This window comes from Eulemur rufifrons, chromosome 16, assembly GCF_041146395.1.
Source record: "Eulemur rufifrons isolate Redbay chromosome 16, OSU_ERuf_1, whole genome shotgun sequence".
NCBI lineage: Eukaryota > Metazoa > Chordata > Mammalia > Primates > Lemuridae > Eulemur > Eulemur rufifrons.
In genome coordinates this window covers 27,986,422-28,011,756 of record NC_090998.1, presented here as the reverse complement: position 1 = coordinate 28,011,756, position 25,335 = coordinate 27,986,422, and the positions used below count along the sequence as shown (strand labels likewise).

The 25,335-nt window shown below is 41.8% G+C and overlaps 1 protein-coding gene across 2 annotated transcripts in view; it reads left to right on the top strand.

The window, feature by feature from the left end:
* The first annotated feature begins 14,887 nt into the window (after positions 1 to 14,887).
* The window catches only part of AMN1 (antagonist of mitotic exit network 1 homolog), a 38,720-nt gene continuing 28,272 nt past the window's right edge, over positions 14,888 to 25,335 (top strand). Inside the window, exon 1 of one of the 2 annotated variants that reach the window (XM_069490501.1) lies at positions 14,888 to 15,940. Coding sequence is in view for 1 of the 2 variants with exons in the window: in XM_069490500.1 (XP_069346601.1) it covers positions 15,923 to 15,960 (38 nt within the window). In the remaining variant the exon portion in view is untranslated. Of the gene's footprint in view, positions 15,961 to 25,335 lie in introns of both variants that reach the window. The other variant, XM_069490500.1, reaches the window with a different exon arrangement.

Here is a 25,335-nt window from a genome sequence, read left to right as displayed (position 1 = left end):
CGGTGTGGCCCCTTAACAGACAAAGCTCAGGGTGTTCTCTCAGGTGTCTGCCTGGCTGTGTCCCTCAAGGGAACTTACACGCGTTTTCGTGAAGGTATACCCATATAAACCCCGGACCTGGTCTTTCCCTTTAGGGGAGTGAATCACCATTATGCAGTACGACGACGGCGCAGAACTGCGGGTGAGGACGCACTCAGGTTCCATTGCCGTAGCCGTGGAACCACAAACAGTCACTCTTCACTCACTCTTCACTCACAGATTCAGACAGGCAGAGGTTCCACATACCCGCCCTGGGAATTCCCTGCACTCAGGAGGTGATTAAGCTCCTCTTCCGTCCTCTGACGGGCTGGACTTGGACAGATTCTGGGAACTTACCTGGTCTGATGCCTCCAGACTTGATTTGACTTGTCTGTCCCTCCAGCGTTTCTGGGCGAGTTCCCAACCGGCGGCCAGCGGGAGCTCCCGAGGAGTGAAGATATTCCACAAAATGGCGGCTGGCGCCAAGCTCCTGCGGGTTGCCGCGCCCGTCCCTGAACCGGTGGCTTTAAGGGGCCAGCCCGGTCAGTTTCCCAGTCGGGGGACCAAAATGTTATAGTAAGTGTTACAGCAGGTGGTTCCAAGGACAAACTGAGCGACACACGGAGAGTCGGAGAATCAAGGTTTATTACCCTCAGAGGGGTCTCACCACCAAATTTTGAGCCCCGTCTACTGGATTTTTCCCACATTTATTAGGTTGGGGTGGTCCAAGGGGTAGGGTCTCAGGTGTCTGAGCCATTTAATAGATTAATAAAAATCTTCCAAGGAGTGAGGTCTCAGGTGACTGAGCCAGATAATAGATTAATATTAGGTTAATAAGGGTTGTCTGAGGGGTGGGGTCTCAGGTGACTGATATGCCAGGTAATAAATAAAAATCTTCCTTATCAATGTCATGTTATGATTCATGTTTTTAAGGTTAAAAATAATTTCCTGTGTGAGATTTTGCTTTGTTGCGTATGCATTTCTTCTGATAATTTTGAATGTTTGTATTTTTTTTGTCTACTGTCTAATCTTCTTTAGCCAGTATTATCGATACCCTATTCTGAACAATAATTAATTAGTAGTTTTCCTCTTCCTCCTCCCTTTCTCTCCACAATCTCCCAATTTTAGTTGATTATGATTCATAATGTTTATCTTTGTTCTGTTTAGTAAAAATAATTCCCGTATTTGTTTTAGTTTTAGTCCTACTTACCCACAGTCCTTATGCTGCTGTCTACCTTATACTTTCTGGTCATCTCTGGTTTGATAAAATTTGTCCACTGGCAGATTCTTCAAGTGAGTTAGTAGAAACAATATCCTTAAGATGTTGTATTTTCAAAACTGTTTGCCTTTACATTTAAGCAACAGTTTGACTGAATATAAAATTCCTGGGTCCATCTCTTTTCTTGAGGATTTTGTTGGTATTTACCTACATTGTCTCCTAAGAACAAATGTGGAGAAAGCTGAAGTCAGCCATTCCTTGTTATAAATGATTTATTCTTTTTGGCCTTCAAATAATTCTTACAATTTTATCAGGACATATATTGGTCTTGACCACTGGAATCTTTCTTTTACCTTTTTAAAATATTTTCCATTTCCTTGTTTCTGTTTACCATGTTCTGGATCAGTTCTTCAGATATATTTCCTGGTTCACAAATTCTCACTTGAGTTATCTAATGTGCTAGTTAATCCCTCCACTGAGTTCTTCCCACCAGCACCCCCTGCCCCATTATATATTTAATTTTTGGTTCCTTTTGGATTATTTCCAAAATATTTCTGTTCATTCCTGAGTGTTTCTAGTTGAATGCCTACTTTTTAAATTATATGCCTTATTTCTTTAACTACTTCATGCATACCTGTTTAATGTTGTATATATGTAATTTTCATACTTGAAATCTTTGGGGCATCTAAATCTGTTGTTTCTTGTTTCTGCTGACTCTCACTCATGGTGATTGCCTTCTTGTAAGTTTGGTAATCTTGGCTGGGAGTTCACTTTTTTATCATAATCCGTGGGATTCCCCTGGACCAAACTTGGAAAGTTCTTCTCTAAAATAGGTTTGTTTTTATTCCTGTCAGTAAATAGGACCACATCAGCCCTCCTCGGGGTTTTTGGCTCAGAATGTCCCAGGCTCAGCTTTTCTACATGGCTACTGTTCCAAGGTTTGGTATTCTTAATTGCGTTGCTATAGAAATACTTCCTCAGGCCAACACTGCTCTCTTCCTGGCTTCCCGCCCATCTTGGCAGCCCCTGCCACTCTGGTTCTCTATTGTTTTCTAAGCCAGAGAGAATTTTGCTTAGGACCCAGTGTTTTGTGTGTGAGTTTGTTTGACCTTTACTTCTCTCCAATAAATATAGGCTGTTAGGGGAATTTCCACAGTGCAAAGTCTCTCTTGTCCCCACTGTCATAGATACAGATTATTTTCTGTAAATACAACTTATCTATGCTATGCATGTGTTGCACCTTGTCTGCTTCTTAGAACCAGATGGGATCCAGGGCAGCTCCTGCAACGAGCCTGTGAATTTTATTTCTGTCTTTGAAACAAAAAATTTAAACTCTACACAAGAGATTTAAATTTTTTTTTTTTTTTTTTTGGGGGGACAGAGTCTTGTTCTATTGCCCGGGCTAGAGTGCCGTGGCATCAGCCTAGCTCACAGCAACCTCAAACTCCTGGGCTCAAGCGATCCTCCTGCCTCAGCCTCCTGAGTAGCTGGGACTACAGGCATGTGCCACCATGCCTGGCTAATTTTTTCTATATATATTTTTAGCTGTCCATATAATTTCTTTCTATTTTTAGTAGAGATGGGGTCTCACTCTTGCTCAGGCTGGTCTCGAACTCCTGAGCTCAAACAATCCGCCCACCTCAGCTTCCCAGAGTGCTAGGATTACAGGCGTGAGCCACCACGCCTGGCCTGAGATTTAAATCTTTAAACTTCAAAAAGTGTATTTTGCTACTTTACCCTAACCTTGACTCAAAGCCAATCCCAAACCTTAAATCTAATAAAATATTTCTAAAATCTGCACCCTTAACATTCACCCATACTTACCCCCTCCATTTATTTTGTAATTTAGGAATTTGTCTTATACTTTCTTTTCGTTATTCTGCTTCTTACTTTTGGGTGATTACCTCCCCAAAAAGGAAAAATGCTAACTTTCCCACATTCAGATCTTAAGTCCTGCTACATTCTTAGTGATAACCTCATTTTTGAAGATACTGTGCTTCAAAGTATAGTATCTTTGAATTATCTTTGTATTTTGAAAATACGTGTACTTGAAAAACCATTTGGCAACGTGTCTCCACTAACATTCAGTTACCAGGTGAAACTCATCTTGGTTTAAAATATTTTCACAACACTTTAATCTTTTATGTGGTTACCTTTGTGTGGCTTTATATCTCCGATGTTTAAAAAAATGTTATCAAGAACTTTGAAAGTGTTTCACTAGAGCAAAACATAGTGAGGAAAATAATAACATGAATATTAAAGTTCAGAATGTCATAAATATAAAAATTAACAAGACTCCCATTTTCAGATAAGTAAATAGACAAATGTGATAATTTCATAGAAAAAAAGTTAGAAAAATATGAATAGAAATGTGAAAGTGATTATCTGAAAATTAGCAATCCAGCTATTCTGTTTTCACCCTGTGTTATCTATTAAGAAACTATCAAGTTTTAGCATTAAAGTTAATGATGCTTTCATTTTGATTTCTAACAAAACATTGACCTCTGGCAAACCAATTAAATTTTTCATCACTAGAGCAAAAAAGTATAGTACAAAATTAAATAATTCTTTTGCTGAAGTCAGAAAGAAGCTGACACTACAGATATTTATTCAGATTTTCACTCCTTATATACTAAAATGTGTAGTTCTCACTGTTGTCAAAAGGTTTGTGAAAACCAGCTGGGAAGTTATTGAAAATACACTCAGAGAGAAAGCAAAACAAGCTATTGGCAAAATTAAATCGTCAAGTTACTTGTTTGACATTGTGTTAACTTCAGTAGCTTTCATTGTGAAAGAGGAATTACTATTCTGTGTGCAGGCTAGCAAATACCCCGCTCAGAATTGAATGAAGTCACTAACACCTGCTTCTGCCACAAAACATGTCCTGTCAAAGGTGCCAACCATCTTCATCTTGCCAAATCTAATGATTAGTCCTCTGTCCAAATCGTCATTAATCTCTTAGTAGTAGCTGACCACTCCTTCCTTTTTGAAACACTTTCTTCTCTAAGCTTTCCTGAAACCACAGTCTGTGTCCCACCTTCATCACTAGCTGCTCCTTCACAATCGTCTTGCTAGTACCTACCTCTTTCTCTGCTTGTCTTCTAAATTTTAGGACTCTCTAGAGCTGGGTCCTTGATGATCTCCTCTTTTTTTGTCTACATTCTTTTCCCATGTAATCTCGACCAGTCCCATGGCTTCATGACAACTAGATACTACAGATTCCCAGATGGATACCTACAGCCCTCTTTTCTTCCCTGAACTCCAGATTCATATACCAATTTTTTTATTATCATTTTTTCAGATACAGGGTTTTACATATGTTGTCCAGGCTGGAGTGCAGTGGCTAATCAAGGACATAATCGTAGGGCACTCCAGCCTTGAACTCCTGGGCTCAAGCCATCCTCCTGCGTCAGCCTCCCAAGTAGCTGGGATTACAGGTACGTGCCACCATGCCTAGCTCCAATTGCCTTTTGACTTCTCCACTTGGATGTCTAAAATGCTTCTCAAATTTAACATGTCCTAAAGATAATTTTGTTTCTCCTCCCACAAAAAAAACTTTGCTCCTTCTGCATTCGTTGCTGTCATAGTTAATGGTACCACCATCCATCCTGTTGCTTCAATCAAAAACCCATGGAACATCCCAATTGTCTTCCTGATTTGTTCTTTGTTTCACTACAACTTATTCTCCATAGACAGGGTACTCTAAACAGTATCCAAAGCCATTATCTCCTATTTATACTGTTCAATCTATGAAATATATTTATAGCACAGTATATAAAATGTATTATAAAGTAAATATCCATGTATCCACACACAAATGTTGAGAAATGGATCACAATATGCAAAAGAATGGTGTTGGACCCTCTACCTCTTACACCATGTACAAAATTATCTCAAAATGGACCAAAGATTTAAATGTAAGAGCTAAAAGTATAAAACCCTTCAAAGAAAACATAGGATAAATCTTTGTGTTCATGGATTCAGCAAGGATTTCTTAAATATGACACCAAAAGCAGAAGCAACCAAAGGGGGAAAAAACAGATAAGTTGGACTTCACCAAAATTAAAACTTTTATGCTTCATAGAAATGTAAACTTTTAGGACCTGCTTTTCCTGCTCACATCTCCCTTTCTGCAGAGATAACCACAGTTCTCTGTGTGTGTCAGGGTGTGTGTGTGTGTGATGATCATTCTCTTGCTTTAGTTTTATCACATATTTATCACATCTCTAAATAATATAGTTTAGTTTTACCCATCTTGAAGTTAAGTTATATAAATAGAATCCTACTGCACATGTTTGTGACTTGCTTCTTTTTGCTCAATATAATATAATATTTGTGAACGTCATCTATCCTGATATAGCTGTAGTTCTGTGTAGAATTTTGTAATATGACCTCATAATTAATACCATGATTTATTATACTATTTAGGATGTTTTTTGTTATTTATTAGTGCTACAATGAACATTCTGATATATGCCTTCTGGTATTTACGTGCAAGATTTCTCTACGATACATATCTAGAAGAATGTAGATATTGGACTATTTGATAAACTTGAAAATGTACATTCTCTGTTTTCCAAAATGGTTATAACTAACTTAACACCAGAAGGTGAGTTTCCATTGGTACTGTCAAATTCGTTAGCACTGTCAGATACCTTGGTACTGTCAGATTTTTTTTCCACTTTTACCAATCTAGCGGCTTGTACAGATTTTTTTTAGAGATGAGGTCTTGCTGTGCTGCCCAGGCTGGAGTGCAGTGCCTATTCACAGGGGCCATCATAGGTCACTACAGCCTTGAACTCCTGGCTAAAGCGATTCTCCTGCCCCAGCCTCCAGAGTAGCAGGGATTACAAACGTGCGTCATGGTGCCTGGCTCTTATACAGCTCTTAACATGTGATTTTAGCATATATGTCCCTGGCTGATTAATGAGATAGAACATTTTTCATGTGTCTGTTGACTATTTGGATTTTCTCTTTGGGGAAGTGCCTGCTCCAGTATTTTGCTAATTTTCCAATTGTGCTGTTTGTCTTTTATCATATTGATTTGTAGGAGTACTTTTTAAACTCTAGATACCCATCTTCTTTTTATTTGTGTTACAGATATTTTCCCCAAATCTATGGCTCCAAACTGATCTATTAAAAATGCATATCAGATCCTGTTATGTCCTTGTTTAACACCCTCCAATATCTCCTGATTGCACTTAGCTGTAAGATCTAAATCTCTCTGATCCTCAAGGCCCTATATGATCTAGTCCTTACCTACCTCTCTGTTTTTATCTCCTTCCTCCCCAAATGTCAGCAATGCCAGCCTTCTTTTTCTTCCTCAATTATATGTGTAAGATAGACTTGCACTCCTTCTTTTGCACAACTTTGGACAAGTGTCAGTTCTTCGCAAGTGCTCACTTGTACCGCTGATTCTCTGCAGGAAGTTGAAACGCCCAGCTGCAAATTGCATAACCGAGCTCTGATAAAACATTTTCTTGCAGTTGTGCAAGACCAAGAAAAAAAAATAATAACCTCAACCACAAAAGAGGAAGAGAAAAACTAACTTGGGTAATATCTTTTGTTAAAGCTTGTATCTGATGGAAAATCACCAGCTTGAGTAGTAGACTAGATGTCACACAAAAGGAGAATTATATAATAATAGAAGAAGCCCTTCAGGTGAGACAAGGTCCCACCTCATCCTGGCTACAGGTCTGTTGGAGGCCATACACACTGAGTGGCTTGAAGTCTAGGAAAACTGTGCATTCCCGGGGGAAAAAAACAATAGGAAATATCGCACCTGAAAATATAGGCTATTTCTCTATCTTTCATTAAAAGTTCTGCAATTAAGTTCTGTACCCTTTGTTAATAGATGGACAATGATTAAAAGTCCACTATGGAAATTCAGGTATTAGGTGGCCATGTGCTATAAGAGCACTGAGGTCCATGCCCAGCCTGAGGGATGAATCATGATTGATCTAAGTCAAAGATAATGTCTCATTTCTCTTGGCAATGGTTGGTTTAATTATGGTAGATGTTGTAATACTAGGGGTGTTGCTGGGGGTTCTTCTAGGCAAAGATTCTGTGCTCTTAAAAAGAGAGATGTAAGAAAAAACAGGTACAGTTTACCGGCCTCTAGACACTTAGTGCAAGTATGTATTGCGTGGACCTGTAGAGCCACCTTGCAAGCACCAGGTGAAAACTGAAGGGAACCACAGAGGTGCTGAGCTAGAGTCATAGTGTTACTAAGCCACTGAATAACCAGCCCTGGAACCATCCTATTCTGACTTGTCATGCGAGATTTTAAAAACATTTTTTCTAGGACTTAATGAAACACATTAATATTTCTGCATTGAAAGGTATTGTGGTGGACAGACTCTTAGGGTGGCCCCATGATCCCTGCCTCCTGGCATTCACTCCCTTATGGGAACTTTTCTACTTGAGTGTGGGCAGGACCTGTGGCTTGCCTCTAACTGAAATTAACAGTAAAGATGATGGGATGTTTGTGGTTATATGTACATGCTTGTGATTGTGTTGCGTAAGATGGTACCACCAATCTTGCTGGAGGTGCTCTCTCTTCCTCCCTCAATTTGACGTTTAGGATGCAGGTGGCCATTTTAGGGGACTGTAGGCATGAATATAGGCAGCCTCCAAGAGCTGAGGGCTGCTGACAGCCAACAAAAATCCCTGAGGCCCTCAGTCCCCTGACCTCAAGGAACTGAATTCTGCCATTAACTGGAGTGAACTTGGAACCCAGGTGAGACCCTAAGCAGAGGACCCAGCTGAGCTGTACTCAGACTCCTGATCCACAGAAGCTTAGAGATAGCAAATGTGTGTCACCCTCACCTTCTTCCACCCCTGGAGGACACTTTCCACCTTGTGAGGGGGCTAAAGATTCTAAGGGGTTTAAGAAGAGGTGTAGCCTTTGAGGAAGCCACCGCCAGGCTCTGCCCTGTTCAAGACCTGCTGTGATTTACTACCCACAGCTCCCTCTGTTCTTCACACTGCAGCCCAAATGGTATCAATCCCCTTCTACAAACCTTCAGTGTTTCCATTTCATTTTGAATAACATTCAAATTCGATTCTTTGATCATCAAGGTTTTACCTGATTAGGCCCCTAGCATGGCCAATCCTATCTCCTCCTACTCCATGCTCCATTCAGCCACACCGACCTCCTTCTGTCCTTCAAATGGTGCCAGGCACGTTTGAGTTTCAGAATGTTTCTCTTCCCCCAGTCTCCAGATCTCTGCGTGGCTGCCTCCTTTTTAATCCTCTGATCTCAGCAAAAATATCACAGCTTCAGGGATGCCTTCCCTGACCACCTGTTCCGTTTGTGTGCTTTTCCATCTCTCACACTAGAATGTTAACTCCTAGAGGACATATTTGTTTACCAATATATCCTGCCTGGTGCATAGTAGGTATTAAATATTTGTTTGAATGAATGAAAGTTTGTGACATTTAATTACTTTATCTGAAAATCAGTGATCTGTGTATGAGTTAGATATTATGCTGTTTCTATCCTTGTCTATTCTGCTCTGGGTTCTGAGAAGCTGACCTTTATAGACCACATAAACTGGGATCCCTCGACTCTGACTTCTGGTTGGGCTGAAGCAGTGATAGGCACCAGCAGGAGAGCTAAAGGGGGTTGGAGAAAGGGGTTAGAGGATTCTTGCAGCTCCTTCCCTACTGGGTTGCCACAGGCTGGCTAGGTCCCTTTATCAAACCAAAGGCCACAGCTCCTTTCAGGGGGCCTCACTTGTGGCCACTCTCTCAAGGTTTCTGTAACTGCCCCTCTCTTGGTTCTCTCAGGACCAGAAAGGAGTAAGGGCTTCCTGCGATTGCAGACCTTGGGTATTCAACCACCCTTACTCTTGCTTTCCCCTAACTCTGCCCTTTACAAAGATGCTTTGTAAACAGCACCTTTATTAATATCACCTTGCTTATACTGTTTGCACTTGCCCGCATGTTACCTGCTTGGATCCTGAGTCATACCAATGTATGACAATGTATGTCACAAACTCTTGAGAATTTTAAAGACATGAGTTTATAGCCTAGAAACAAATTAAAGTGTTTCTAGCCAATGGGAAATGTTAACAATGCATAAGAATCCATGAGCATGGGCAATTTGGAGTATGACATAATAAGAGCTATAAAAAGAAAGTAAATAAAAAGAGCATGTGTTGGCTGGGCACGGTGGCTCACACCTCTAATCCTAGCACTCTGGGAGGCCGAGGCAGGAGGATCCCTTGAGGTCAGGAGTTCGAGACCAGCCTGAGCAAGAGCAATACCCCCCGTCTCTACTAAAAATAGAAAAAATTAGCCAGTCAACTAAAAATAGAAACAAAAAATTAGCCAGGCATGGTGGCGCATGCCTGTAGTCCCAGCTACTCGGGAGGCTGAGGCAGGAGGATCGCTTAAGCCCAGGAGTTTGAGGTTGCTGTGAGCTATGCCGATGTCACAGCACTCACTCTGGCCCAGGCAACAAAGCGAGACTCTGTCTCAAAAAAAAGAGCATGTGTTATTTTTTCAAAAGGACAAGGTAAGGGTGCTTATAATTGAAAAGAACCTACACATGGTAGGATGGTAGAGTAGGGGCTCATCTGGCTTAGCTCCATTCTATTTGTGTGATGCACACACATATATATAAGATATCTTAAATCATTTTATATGCATATTTATTATATTTTATAATATGGGTCCATATGTATCTCATATTTCACATTATGAATTAATAGCATAAGATAAGTAATTTTGTTATTCTTATATAACCTACTCTTACCCTTGAGTAACAAACTATTAATATGATAAAATTTACTTTGTACCATACCTATGGTAGGAAATGGAGGAGGTTCTGAGCTAGAGGGAACTACTGTAAAGTGGGCATAGCAAGAAAAGAGGAGAAAAAGAGAAAATGACATCCTGCCCTTAGCCTACCTCGCCCTGGCCACACATCACTTGTGATACACCAGAAAAGACTTCCATTCCTAATACCCTTGCATTCCAAGATAAACCATGACTAGCAGGAACCTGCTAAAAGCCTTGACAAACAGGAAATCCTAAAAGCTGTGCCTCCAGAGATAAGCCACAAAAACAAGAACATCCTGTTTTCCTTACCAAAAGGCAGGAACATCTTGTTCTTATCCAATGTGAATTAACTGCCATATCTGAGCTATAAATATCTGCCATTTCATCTGAGCTATAAATTCTTCTTATTCTGTTTGATGAGCCACTACTTCTGAAAGCTTGATTTCCTTGAACTGCTAGTAAAAATATTTCCCTGTGCTTATATTTGTCTCCAATTTTATTTTGACAAAGGGTTCCTGAGCTGATTTTCCTGGGAGGTCCCGAGGTTGGGTGCACCCAGGACTGGCTTCATGCATGTGTGACCTGTCCGACTGCCACTCCCATCCTGGTTTAAGGCGCTGGTATCCCCACCTTGAAATTCTTAATAAGTTTTTAAAAAACAAGCTATATTGCTGGCCCTGGGTGCACCATAAACCTCTCCTGGGTACCCAAACAGAGTAGAAAGAGCAGGGTCTTTGGTGTCTGACAGACCTTTTTATTTGGGAAAGCTCTCACCTCCATCAATAAAATAGCGTGATACCTCAGATTTGTTTGATGATTACATGAAGTCATGTGAGTATTCACCATGTTTGATACCTAGAAGCTCCATAAATAATAGTTCTAAACTGTCCCATTTTACCTTCTTTGAAGTACAGCTATACCCTTGAGCAACACTTCTCAGTATGGGTCTGAATAGAAGCAGCAATTCATTTCCATCAGGATTTGTCGTGAGAGAGAGCTGAGCTACCATGTGTTCACTTCCTCACTTACCGCTCCTTCCTCCCTTGAAGGTCAGGCTGCACCCTCCACCACCACCTCAATGACCCTCAAGGACCTTCTTACTGTTAAGTCGCTTTTAAGACTTACCTTACTTGACCTCTCCATAGCATGTGACAATTTTGATCACTTGTTTATCTTCTGTAGCACCCCACTCCCTGGTTTATTCCTCATCTCTTTAGCTACTCCTCAGTGTCAATTGCCAGCCATCTCTCCAAGGGCTTTTGGAGATGAAATGGCAGATTTCATTCACGGGCATTATCATAGCTCAGATATGGCCGGACTTTTGTCATTGTTGTTGTTTTTCTCTACATATGTGAGCTCAGCCTTTCCTTTACCTTCAGTTTTCACCTATATGCTGGTGACTCCTGCTTCAAATATGTAAATGTTAGAGTGTTTGGCGCAGGAAGAAACAGAAAATTCAACTCCATTGATTTTATCAACAACAAAGAGAATTTACTGAATAATGAAATAGAAAGTAAAGAGGAGGGGTGGTGCTCGGGTACGTTCACTCAGGACCCTGGCTGTTCCTCTGTAATTCTCATACTCTGCCTTCCTCTGTTTAACTTCGTCCAACATGATAATGCTGAGAAAAGAGAGTGTTATTTCAAAGCATTGTCCTAAGTTTGAGGAAGCGTCTTTCCCAGAAACCTCCAGCAGAAATTTTTCCTTTCCTTCTTGGCCCCAAACGGGTACCATGCCCACGTGCCTATTCTTGAACCAATCCCTGTGGCTGAGGGGATGCAGTCATCCCTGAGTATCTGCAGAAGATTGGTTCCAGGACCCCTGCACATACCGAAATTTGCATATGTTCAAGTCCTTTATATAAAATGTCATAGTATTTGCACATAACCTACACACATCCTCCTGTAAGCTTTTTAAAATTTTTAAAAAATTTTATCTATCTATTTATTTATTTATTGAGACAGGCTCTTGCTCTGCTGCCTGGGCTGGAGTGCAGTGGTGCTCACTGTAATCTCAGACTCCTGGACTCAAGCCATCCTCCTACCTTGGCCTCCCAAGTTGCTGGGACGACAGACACATGCCACCAGGCATGGCTAATTTTTATTTTTTTATAGAAACGGAGTTTCACTTTTTTGCCCAGGCCAGTCTTGAACTCCTAGCCTGAAGCAATCCTCCCACCTTGGCCTCCCAAAGTGCTGAGATTACAGGCTTTTAAAAATTATTCTTTAGAGATGGTAATCTTGCTATGTTGCTCATGCTGGAGGGTAGTGGTTATTCACAGGCATTATCATAGCCCACCACAGCCTCAAACTCCTGCCCTCAAGTGATCCTCCTGCCTCAGCCTCCCATCCGCCATCACACCCAGCAACTCCTGTATACTTAAAATTTTCTCTAGATTACTTATAATACCTAGTACAATGTAAATGCTATGTAAATAGTTGTCATATTGTATTGGTTTTTAAAGTTGTATTATTTTTCATTGAGTTTTTTTTTTCCTGAATATTTTCCATCCATAGTTGGTTGAATCCATGGACAGGGAACCCACAGATACAAAAGGGCAACGGTATCATGATTTCTTGGTTGGTTTAGGCCCACTAATCTCACTAACGCCTGAATCAATCAGTGTAGTAATCACTGATTATCCTTAATCTGGACCCACCTGTGAAGATGGAGTCAGTTCCCCAAATCACATGGCTGCCACAAAACCAGGGTGGAATGACATGTGTACAGCAAGGTGACCACAGTGTACATCAGATCTATCTTACTCAGTGGAAAGAGACCTAAAATAAGGAATTCTTGACACAGTTATGCTAACTATCTGAGAGGCAGGCTTGGAGATACTACAGGCCCTAAAATCTGTGGGAAATAATTGTAAAAATGCTAAGCATTGTGATATCATGAGAGCTCACTCAGCTTTGACTTTTAAAATAAATTGGCTAGAAATAAATAGGACTTTGTTATCTTGCCTTCTTATGTAGTTAATATTTTTTAAAAGGACATAAAGAAAGCAGGTGTGACAACTTCTTTGACGACCTGGAAGTGTGCGGGAACCTAAACACCTCATAAGATTGGGGCAGTAACCTGCACTTTCCTAGCCTTGAAGAATCAAGGGCTAAATGGGAAGACCTAGATGGAGAGCTGTACAGCACTCAGTGGGTAGGAAGGACCTTGGAGTGCGGCCCTATGCTCTGTCAAGGTCTTCCATTGTCTCCCAAGGTCTAATTGACTCCCAGAACAGCTGAGTGTTCTTCCAAAAAATTGCTGTATTCTTGAGTAAATACATGTACAGTCCAGCACTGCTATTCAATCTCTTCTTTAAAAGCAAACCACCACCATTTCCAGATTCATAGTTCCAAGCCTATATTTTCCATAGACACCTCAAAATCCACATGTCCAAAATTTAAATAATCTTCCCCCTCTATAAAACAACAAAAAAAAAACCTCTCTAATCCTCTTATTTCAATAAATGGCACTAACCATGTACCACTCAATTCCCCAAACTCAAAGCCTAGAAATTAGCCTCAACTCTTCACTTCCCCTCATCCCCTTTCCCATGCCAATCAATCTCTAAATCCTATTGATTGTATATCCATTGAATCTGTCTGTCCCACTTCTCTTACTTTAGTTTAGGCTGCCATAAAAAGATTCCTGTCCGGTCTCCCAGCCTCTACCTGCGAACTCTCCATTTCACTCTCCGCATAACAGCTAAAGTTGTCTTTCTAAAACTCATCTTTCCTATGTATACCCTGTCCTTACTTCAAAGCCATCAATGACTCTGCCCAAAGTCCTCCAGACAAAGCCTAAACTGTCTAACATAACACAGGCCATCATGCCCCATTTTAGCTTTCTAGATCAGGGGAAGGCAAATAGGCATATAGTCCAAGGGCTAAATCCAGCCCACTACCTGTTTTTGTACAGCTTGCGATTTAAGGATGGTTTTTACATTTTTAAATGACTGAAAAAGATCAAAAGATGAATAATATTTCATGACAGTGAAAAGTATATGAAACTCAAACTTCAGTGTCTAGGATACAGTTTTATTGGAACACAGCCCCACCCAAAATCAGCCAAAAAACTAAGGCTGATTTTGAGCTACAAGTTGAGTAGCTGTGACCAAGCTAGTATGGCCCACAATAACCTAAAATATTTATTATTTGGTCCTGTCAAGCTAAAAACACAACAGAGAAAGATTTCTTCAAAGATAATGAGTTTATTCAGGAGTGAGCAAAAAGAATTATAATCCAGGATGCCAAACTAAGGCAAGCCACAGGTGCACCCAGAGAAGGAAGGGTAGGAGTAAGCTTTTATTGGCAAGAGAAAGAAGTTCAAGGTAAACTGCATGGAAACAAAGTTCATTGGTTCGGAAGGCTGAAAACAAGCGTTGGCGTTGGCAGCAGTTCATTGGTGGAGGTGCTGTTGCTGGGCAAGTGTCTTTTGAAAACATGTTATCTGAATTGCTGCAGCAATAAATATTGTCATAGAAATAAGAGCATATGTCCAAAATGAGCAAGTCGTGCAAAGCATGGGATGTGTGAAGGATGTGAAGAAATTTATTGTGGGTTTTGTTTTTTATTCTTGGGAAGTCCTTGAGACAATCCTTATCTCAGACGTGAGCTCTCCTCCTTCAGGGTCTCTGGGCTCCAAACTGTCTGGGTCTGACAAGAATGACGTCTGTTGATATTTGTAACTTTCACAGCCCTTTATAGAAAAAGTTTGCCAACCCCTGCTCTGCACTCACTTCACATCACTCTCCGTAGCCAAACCGAACTTTATATTTGCAGTTCCTAACAGACTACCCTTTTGTCTCTGACCTGTACTTCCCGCCCGCCCCCCACAACCTGCTCCCACCGAACTAACCCCACCTTAGCATTTCACAGTCATTCTAATTATCCTTTCACTTGTCTGGTGCACATATTCACCACTGAATCCTCAGCACCCAGCACAATCCCCTCATTTGGTGCTTCATAAATGTATTTTGATTGAGTGAGCAGCATCCTGAACAGATGAACAAGAGTGGGTTCCAACTTTCAAAGAGCTTACAAAGGCGAGTTAAACATACGAACAAATTAATCTACAAGTAGAATGAAAAAGCACTAAAAAGCAGCCAGTAATCTGTAGCAGAACCAAAAACAGATAATTCCACCAAAGGAAAGGTGCCCCTTCCTTAGAATTCTTTCCGATTTGAATACAAGCCGACTTCTCTCCCATGATGAAATTTTGTCTGAGCTTATTTATTGGCATGGAGTGTCTTCAGCTGTAAAATAAGGCTAAATAATTCAGACTTCCCAGGATTATAATGAATATGGCTAATTTTGAAATAAAGCATGGAAAGCACGTAGCTTAGTGTGTGCTTCGTTAAAAGTGCTCAACTCCTGGATCCTCTAAAACGCTGTTTAATGTTAACGGAGTCCGTATCCATCCACTGGGGTCTCCAATCATGCACCGCTGAGTGTGTGGCCCAGCATCCAACGCATCCCTTCAGTAAGAGCAGCGATCTCTCAGAACTCCCTTTGTCAAAGGAGAGTCCTCGGCTTGGGACGTCGCTGCTGGGCTGCGCGCAGGGAAGGAACTCCCCAGAAACCGCCTGGAGCTCCTCTGAGAGACCGCCGCCCTCGGGGTAGAAGAACTACAACTCCCGTCGTGCTTCGCCGGAGCTTAGGGCTTCTCTACATTTTGTCGCACCCAGCCTCTGCCGCGCAGTCCTCAGTGACTCCTCCCCAACAGGGTTCTCTTGTTTCCTTGTGTAGTTCAGGGCGTGGCCACGCCCCGGCCACCGGAAACATCTGTGTGACGACACGAAAACCCACGCGTCACGCGAGGTGCAGGAGTTGGCGGACAGTCCCTGGCTGGCTTCTGGAGGCCCTGCGACCGCGGAAGAGGCTTCTGAAGGCTGCCGCAATGCCTCGCCCACGGCGGGTCAGTCAGCTTCTGGATCTGTGAGTCCACCCCGCCGGCCTTCCCTTCGCGCCGCCCGGGCACCTCCTCCAAACGGCCAGGCCCCGCGCTGCTCCTCCTCCCCGCCCCTTTCCCAGCTTCCAACCTTTGAAGAGGCCCTGATTGTGTTTCCATCCCTGGGTTTCTAACTTGTCGCCTCCACGCTGAGGGCAGTTGTGCAGAGTGGGCTGCTGGGCGGGCTTGGCCCTCAGTCCTCTGCCCTGCACGCTCCCGGATGAGCGTCCCGGTTCTTCGGTCAGCCTGGACAGCTCCGCGCCGCGTAGTTCCAGGCAGTGGCCTGTCTCTGACAGGAGCTAAAAAGCCTTGGTAGAACAAAACAAAACACTAGATGGGGCTCGCAAAAGCCGTCAGCAAAATTCCACCCCGTTGTTGTAAGTGGGATAAATGCGCAGTCTTTGAGGCAGTGTGTAGCAAAGTGGTCAAGAACACGGATCCTTGACTGGGATTGCCGGCTTCAGCCCCCGGCTCTGCCATTCAGCAGCCACGTGACCGCGGACGGGTAACTTAACCTTTCCCAAGAGTTCTTTGTCTCTAAAAGTAGTGTAATAAGAGTACCTGTCTCATAGAGTTGTCGTGAGGAATAAATTTAACACAAGCCCTTGGAAGGATGCCTAGCAAATAATAAACACCACTGGGTGTTAATTATTGTTAATCATTTCACATCAGAAAGTGTGCTGGAAATTGCAGTCACACGGGCAGTTGAAAAGCTCCCTCCAGGAGCTTTCAGTCCACTAATATTGCCATGTAAAAAATAGACATCATAAAGCTAAGGAGAACAATCTCCTTAATCTATCGAAGGCTTTCCGAAACAATGGGAGTTGACGTTTTACATTATATCGCATAAACTCCTGGCCCACAGTCCAGTCCCCTATCCTAAAGAATAGGATTCTTTAAGACGTCAAAGTGCTGATCAGTGAGGAAATAAGGAGTTTATGCAAGAACATAGACCAAGCACTATTTCCTTCATGGAGAAGGTCCTATCAGCTGGACTAAATAATGTGCTTAGTGACACAGTTGACCACTATCGTGGCTCAAGCTCCTTACTTTGTTACAAACCAGAAATAGCTTGCTGGTCAACTGCCAATCTCAGACCATACCTTGTCCCAAAAGGGTATAAAATATGGTTCCAAAGGCAAAAATGGACCCTTACATGGGGACAACATCCTATTATGACAATGAAGGACATGTAGTCGTCGTTTTGCCTTACCCTCAAGTTCTGGATAATTTTTCTTAAATATGTTATTCTGTTTCCTCTTTTTTCACTAAGCACTATGTTTTAAAGTTCCACCCATATAAATCTGTATATATCTACCCTTTACTTTTCTAACAGCTGCATGTTCCATGGCACCTCTCCCACTCCAACTTCTTGTCATCAGAAGTAATTATGCAAAGAACATCTTCACATGTCTCCTAGTCTGGGACATGATGAACAGTTTTGAATAGAGGGACCAAGGAAAGGGAAGAATTAGAAATTACTCTAAAGTTTTCTGTTTAGTTGACCGGGAGAATGGTGGATAGACAGTTATGGAGGAAGAAGGGTCCTATGGGAAACATGAATCACATCTAATAGAAATATCAAGCAGGCTGTTAGAATATAATTTTGAATCTGAAAGAGAGATCAGGGATTGAGACTTAAGATTGGGGGTAAATCTCTATAGATGATAGGTGAAGCCATGGTTAAGTTTAAGGGAGAGAACATACAGAGAAAAAAAGAAAGCCAAAGACAAAATTTTATGTAACACTTAGGTTAGAAGACCATTTTGCCAAAAACCATTTCTTTGTTAGATCAATTCACCATATAACCTATTGGCCAAATACTAATAAGTTGTTCCTTTTAACTGTAAAATGTAGAGCAATGCATATTGGATAGGATATCTCTGCTCCCCGCCCCCCCACCCCCCAATTGTTGTGCCTGAGAATTGGGACTGCTTATGTCAACATAACTTTTTGCTCTAGGAAATTTTTACATATCAATTTATCTAAATAAACAGCTATCAAGACAAACATTTTGATGGTTAGGGCAAACATGTTTATCAGGACAGATTGCTCATCAAGGCTTGCTTTAAGACCCTGTCTCCATTAGTCTTAAACTATTCTGTCACAAACTTTGCCCAATCCAAACCCATTTCCCATCTTGGGGGGAAAACTCCTAAACTACTGGAGTTTACATCCCAAAACTGTACATCATGTACTCTTGCCTGACTTCCCCCCACTGAAATACTGCTAAAGCCCTGCCAGCTCGACCTTGCTGCAGTAAATTTAATAAACTATGCTTTGTTCAGCCAACAGGCTTTTTGGATGGGCTTTGTGGGCCATTTAATGGTATTCATAGCAGCATTTTAAGAAATATTTAATTTGTTTCTGTCCCAACTCCCTGCTGTTGCCATTGGAGGAAACTGGAGCAGAAAGAGGAAACCATTTACTCTGGGAAACACATGGTACAGCCTGCACAGCTGAGCTCGGAGAAGGGAATACTAAAGGGCCAAGATGAAAAAGATTGGGAGAATAAGGGGTGGGGAAGGGTGGTATTGTGGAAAAAAGGTAACGTTGAAATATAGCTGAAACCGGCATCAAGGATAACACAGTAGTAACCCCTTATCTCCGGTTTTGCTTTCTACAGTTTCAGTTACCCATGCTCTACCATAGTCCAAAAATATTAAGTGGAAAATTCCAAAAATAAATAGTTCATAAGTTTTAAATTGGGTGCCATTCTAAGTAGCCTGATGAAATCTTGTGCCGTCTCACTCCAGGATGTGAACGCTCCCTTTGTTCAGCATATCCACTCTGCATACAATCCTCATTGTCACTTAGTTACGAGATCAACTATTGCAGGTATGGCAGTGCTTGTGTTCAAGGAACCCTTATTTTACTTAATAATGGCCCCAAAGTGCAAGAGTAGTAATGCTGGCATATTGTTATGATTGTTCTATTTTATGATTAGTTGTTGTTGTTAATCTCTTACTGTGCCCTAATTTATAAATTAAACTTTATCATAGGTATGTATGTATAGGAAAAAACATAGTATATATAGGGTTCTTCACTATCCATTTTTTTGTTACCTCCCAACCGGGTCCCTTGTCCACTGCCCAGTAAAGGCCAATATAATAAGACAGCAGGAGTTGCAGTGGAGAAAGCTCGCAAGATGCCAGGAGAGGAGATGGGAGTAATTTCTCAAATCCATCTCCTGGAGAATTCTGGGGCTAAGATTTTTAAAGGTGGTCTGGCAAACAAAGGGCCATGGAATTGGGTCTGCTGATTGGCTGGGGATGAATTCATAGGATTGGGAAACAGAAATTGTCTTCCTGGCTGGGATAGCTCCTGGATAAGGGGTACTAAGATTTGTTGGGTCAGTTCCCACACATGGCCACTGGTCCGGTTGATGTCTATCAGTTGGTCCCCCTGAATTCAGAGTCTGGAAAATATCTCAAAGACCAGTCTTAGGTTTTACAATAGTGATATTTTCTATAGAAGCGGTTGGGAAGTCACAAATCTTACATCTGTCAAGGAAACTTGACACTTAAGCATTGAGCAGTTACAGCAGTAGGGAAGTTAGGGAACAATGGCTGGTTAACTTTTAGCTGTATCTATACTTTTATAAAAATCAGACTTTTGTCACTATTCCTGCCTTATTGGCCTTACATTATTTTATTTTATTTTATTTTATTTTTTGAGACAGAGTCTCACTCTGTTGCCCGGGCTAGAATGCTGTGGTGTCAGCTTAGCTCACAGCAACCTCAAACTCCTGGGCTCAAGCAATCCTACTGCCTCAACCTCCCGAATAGCTGGGACTACAGGCATGCGCCACCATGCCTGGCTAATTTTTTCTATATATTTTTGTTGTCCAGCTAATTTCTTTCTATTTTTAGTAGAGATGGGGTCTCGCTCTTGCTCAGGCTGGTCTTGAACTCTTGATCTTGAGCGATCCGCCCGCCTCGGCCTCCCAGAGTGCTAGGATTACAGGCGTGAACCACCATGCCTGGCCCCTTACATTATTTTAATGTAGGTGGTTTCAGTTTCAGGCATCCACTGGGATTCTTGAAACATATCCCCCTGGATAACATGGGGACTACTATATAAGGGGAGTGACTGTCAGTCACTTCAAATGTCTTACTTTTCCCCAGTCATCCCTTATTCACAGAGATCAAGTGCAAGAGGAACAAGACTATTTTTAGAAAATTTATAGGGTCTGATCATGTTTCCCATCTTGACTGATGTGTGTCACCAGAGGGGGACTTGGTGACAAGTGTACTCAACCAAGTGGCAACTATCTTCATTATCTAAGACAGGGGAACATTTTCTGTGAAAGGTAGTATAGTAGTCGAGTAGTATTTTCAACTTTATGGGCTACATATCCTGTGTCACGGTTACTCAACTCTGCCATTACAGAGCAAAAGCAGCCATAGACAATACAGAAATACCCAGCTACTTGGGAGGCTGAGACAGGAGGACTGCTTGAGCTCAGGAGTTTGAGACCAGGCTGGGCAACAAAGTGAGACCCTATCTCTAAAAAAAGAAAGGAAGAAAGGGAGGAGGAAGAGAGTAAGGGAGGAAAGAAATGGGGATGGCTGTGTTCCAATAAAACTTTTGTCAACCCAAATGAAAAACTGAGGCAGGAGTCTCAATCAGTCAAGGTGTATTGAGCCAGCGCTTGAGGACACGCTCAGGAAAACACAAGTCACAGAAGCATCTGTGGCCTGTGCTCTCCAAAGAGGTTTTTGGGAGGCTCAGTGTTTATAATTTTTCTTTAAGGGAGAGAGAGCATGAGGCTCTAATTAGTGCCCAGAAGATCTACATTGTACATAAGATAATCGAAGAAGAGGGTGGAAAGGAAAGAGTCAGTTATGTAGTTCTCTCAGGTTAGGTAAGGAATGATTGATCTCATCTTGGCCTTGTTCTGTACGGGGGAAGATAAGCTCATAATTGTAGGAGTTAAACTTAGGTTGCAGACCTAAGGTTATAATTCACATATGCTTGTTTTATAGGGTATACATCCTGAAAGGTTTAGGGGGCAGCAAAGAATTTCCTTGTGAGCAGTTTATGGGGACAGCCATCCCAAGAGGCATGAGACCTTTTGTCTTTGTGGGGACCTGGCTTATGTATATGCTTTGACACAAAGTTGCAAAGTAACAGCTGTCTGTTTTGGGGGAAAGGATGGTAGTATTGCATGACTCAGTTCCCAGGCTTAACTCTCCCTTTGGCATAACAAGTTTGGGGGTCCTGAGATTTTTCCTTAACACTTTATTTATAAATAAATAAAATAATTTCCTTAACACTTTATTTATAAAAATCTACAGCTGGCCAGATTCAGCCCACAGGTCACAGTTTGCTGACTATGACCTAGGGGTTCAATCCAACGAGAGAATCTGGGTGGCTGAACCAGAATTAAGTTTGAATTCCTGAAGCTCCCTTTTGGCCAGGCTGCCACCCAGAGGGTATACCAACCAGGCTGGCTTGGGGTTGTTATTAGGGGAAAGAAAAAGATGCATCATGCCCAGGAATTGTCAGAGTAGAATTCCAAAATTTCAGAATAAGTCTGGATAACCCTCTCCCCGTTTCATCCTGATCATTATCTAGGTAGCTAGGAGAATATGAACACTTTCAGGGGATGCTTGCATTTAATGACCAAACTGCCTTACTAAGATGTGTGGACCAGGAGAATGTGAAGGAGGTAGAATCAGAAATCTCTTTTAGGTGATTTTTTTTTTTTTTTTTTTTTTTTTTTTTTTTTTTTTGAGACAGAGTCTTGCTTTGTTGCCCGGGCTAGAGTGAGTGCCGTGGCGTCAGCCTAGCTCACAGCAACCTCAAACTCCTGGGCTTAAGCGATCCTACTGCCTCAGCCTCCCGAGTAGCTGGGACTACTGTGCCACCATGCCCGGGCCACCATGCCTGGCTAATTTTATTTTCTATATATATTTTAGTTGGCCAGATAATTTCGTTCTATTTTGTAGTAGAGACGGGGTCTCGCTCTTGCTCAGGCTGGTCTCGAACTTCTGACCTCGAGCGATCCACCCGCCTCAGTCTCCCAGAGTGCTAGGATTACAGGCGTGAGCCACCGCGCCCGGCCTCTAGGTGATTTTTTTTAAGTCCATTTTACCTCTTGTTGTAGCCTGAGGATGATAAGGAGGATGAAATGTCCATAAATACCTTGACTATTGGCCTGTTGTTGAATGACTTTTGCAATAAAAGGCATACCATCGTCAGACTACAAATGGTCTGGAAAACCAGAAATGTAACACATTTTATGTTATGATCAGTGTGGCTGGATTTGGTTGATAAGACTGGAACAATGAAACCAAAGCCTGAAAAATGTCAACAACTGTAAGGCATTAACAATAGCCCCAAGGAGGAGTGTGGTCAAAGGCCTGATACAGTCAACTTCTCAGGAACAAGAGGAACCAATACCCCATGCAGTATGGGCTATTTCACTACAAGATAGACAGGCTGACTTTTGAAAGGAGACACAAGACCAACATGTAATGGTAGCATCAGACATATGTAATCTTTACTTTGTTCCCAGGCCATGATGGCAGATGTGTTATTGTGTGAAATATGTTGACAGATCCCAGCAGCAATGGCTGCAGTCTGGGTGGTACATATTCATTAGCAATATGATTCCAGTCCATTCTATTAGAGAAAGCCATTACCATGTACTTCTGTCTAATTGTCAGCTGCAATTTATTTCTGCAGTTCATGGTCCTAAAGAGGAGTGTCTATAATCTGCCAGTCTGTGTTCTTTCAAGTGGCAGACTGTAAGGCATTAACTAGGTCTTTGACAACAGTTGAAGAGCCAGTAAAAATATAATATGCCTTGACCTTAGGAGGATTATCTAAGGCAGATGTTGGCAAACTTTATCTGTAAAGGTCCAAATAGTAAATATTTTCAGATTTGCAGGCACATGGTCTCCCTAACAAGTATTCAGCACTGCCATTATAGTGTGAACGCAGCCATAGGCAATACATAAATGAATGGACATGGCTGTGTTCCAAGAAAATGTTATTTACAAAAGCAGGTGACAAGCCATATTTTGCTCACAGGCATAGTTTTTAGGCTCCTTGTTTAAGGCAAAAGTAGCAGCTTTCAATTCATCCATTACCCTGACCAGCCCATGGCGCAGTCTTCATAGTTGTCATTCAGGCTGGACAACTACTGACACCCAGTGAACACCATCAGCTTTGAACTGAGCTTGAACCATTAGAGGATCCAGACAGTTAGGGGAACCTCTGTGAATCAAGGGCCCCATTGAGTCAGTGGCTTTGCATCAGGAGATATGAGTGGCAGATAAAGCATTCCCAAAAGCTGTCACTTTTTCACATAAAACCAAGATCTCACTAGGGCCAGGCCAACTGCAATCTTTAATATACCATTTCCATGCGATCAGCAAGGCCTGTTGGGCCCTTCTCTTATTATATGTAGAGCCCTAGTTGATCCATCACAAAATGAGGATATCAGGCCATATAGTTACAAGCCCTTATGTTCAGGCATTCAATTTCAACAGAAGCTTATTATCAGGTTAATAGCTGCCTTTAAAAAAAGTGCATATGATAGATGTGTCAGCAAGGTAGTAATATTGTACTTGAAAAGAGCTTGTCTGAATACTGTGGCAGTTGTTAAGTCTGTAAATCTATGATTTCCCTTTCTCCTCCTAGAATTCAATAGTTTCTGCTGGACTCTTCAGGAAAGGACAGGGAGGTAGGTTAGAGGCCAAGTTACATGTTCCTTATCACCTCTCTACACATGGCAATCCTGGAACAGGAGAATCCACTTTGATACTCATAGACCAGGAAAATGTAACCATGTGACATGTCAATACCAATTATACTTTCATTAGCGAAAGCCACAGCACAGTACATTGATAGGCCCAAAAGACTCCACCCACAATGTCACTTTAGCTTCTTTTCCCCACTGAGAACTTTACCCACACCCTATCAGTTGAATTTTCATTACTTTTCCCCTAACAGATCAGAGACCAAGGAGGTTAATTTGTGTCCAAGTTATGAATTATAGCAACAGCCAACAGGAGACTGCTATTCCCCAGCTGGGGGTGTGAGGAATGCAGAGTGGCAGAGAGGATAGCTTACAGGGAGTGGTGAGGGTAGTAAGGATGTTTTTTTCTCCCTTGCGTCCTACTCTAGTATTGGTGCCACTCCAGTATTGATACCTGAGCACAGGCACTTCTTCCTCCTTTGGGTACCTTCCAGTGAGCATCCAGGCCCAGAGGTCCCTTTCTTTCTGCCCCAGTGGAGATCACTACATTTTACCCAACAGTTCTTAGTAATTTGGGCCACCCCTCTGCCCAGTGCCCCATCATCCTTACCAGTTCCTCACTAGTCATGCCAGACTGTGTGGCAGGAGCCAGGTATACAAGCAGCTGGTTTTGCACTGTTAGACAAGGCTTTGCATTCACTTTTATTTTGTGGGACTACTCACCTGTAGTTCAACCAAATGAACTTCTGTTTTTGGCATGTCAAATAGCAGGGTCCTCATTATTGATACCATTTATTTCAGCATAAGGAATTAATTGCCTGAGAAACCACAATCATATTACCTCTTAACTGGAGCCACAGGACTTGCTATCCAATTGTCATACTAACATCCCTTCTTCCTCCCACATTGAGAAGGGTGCTCAACAACCAAAACACCATTCAAGTGGTTCATTTCTAATCACTCAGCCTCATCAACAGGTAGGACAGTGGGGGACCCTTATCCCTTCCCCCTTCCCCCACCACCTAGGGGGAGAGCATTCACAGAAATTGCCTTTGAGAGTGCCCAGAGATTGGACTTAACAAAGACTTCAAAGAAGCTATTACAAATGTGTTCAAAAAACTAAAGGAAGATATGCTTAAAGATGTAAAAGGAAAATCAGTTTGGTGGTTCCTCAAAAACTTAAACAGAATCACCACAATTCTGCTCCTAGATACAACCCAACAGAATTGAAACTGGGTACTCAAATACTTATATATGAATGTTCATAGCAGCACTATTCACATTAGCTAAAAGGTGAGAAAACCCAGATGTCCATCAACCAATGAATCAATAAACAAAATGTGGTATATTCATACAATTGAATATTATTCAGCCATAAAAATGAATGAAGTAGTGATATATGCTACAACATGGATGAACCTTGAAAACATTATACTATGTGGAAGAAGCCAGACACGGAAGCCACACATTATATGAATCCAGATAAATCAACAGTGACAGGAAACAAACTGGTAGTTGCAAAGTACTATAACCTTTCCCTCACAACTACAGTTGGTTGGAAAAGGAAGAATGGGGACTGATTCCTTAATAGGTACAAGTTTTCTTTTGGGCTGATAAAAATGTTTTGGAACCAGATAGAGGTAGTTGTCAC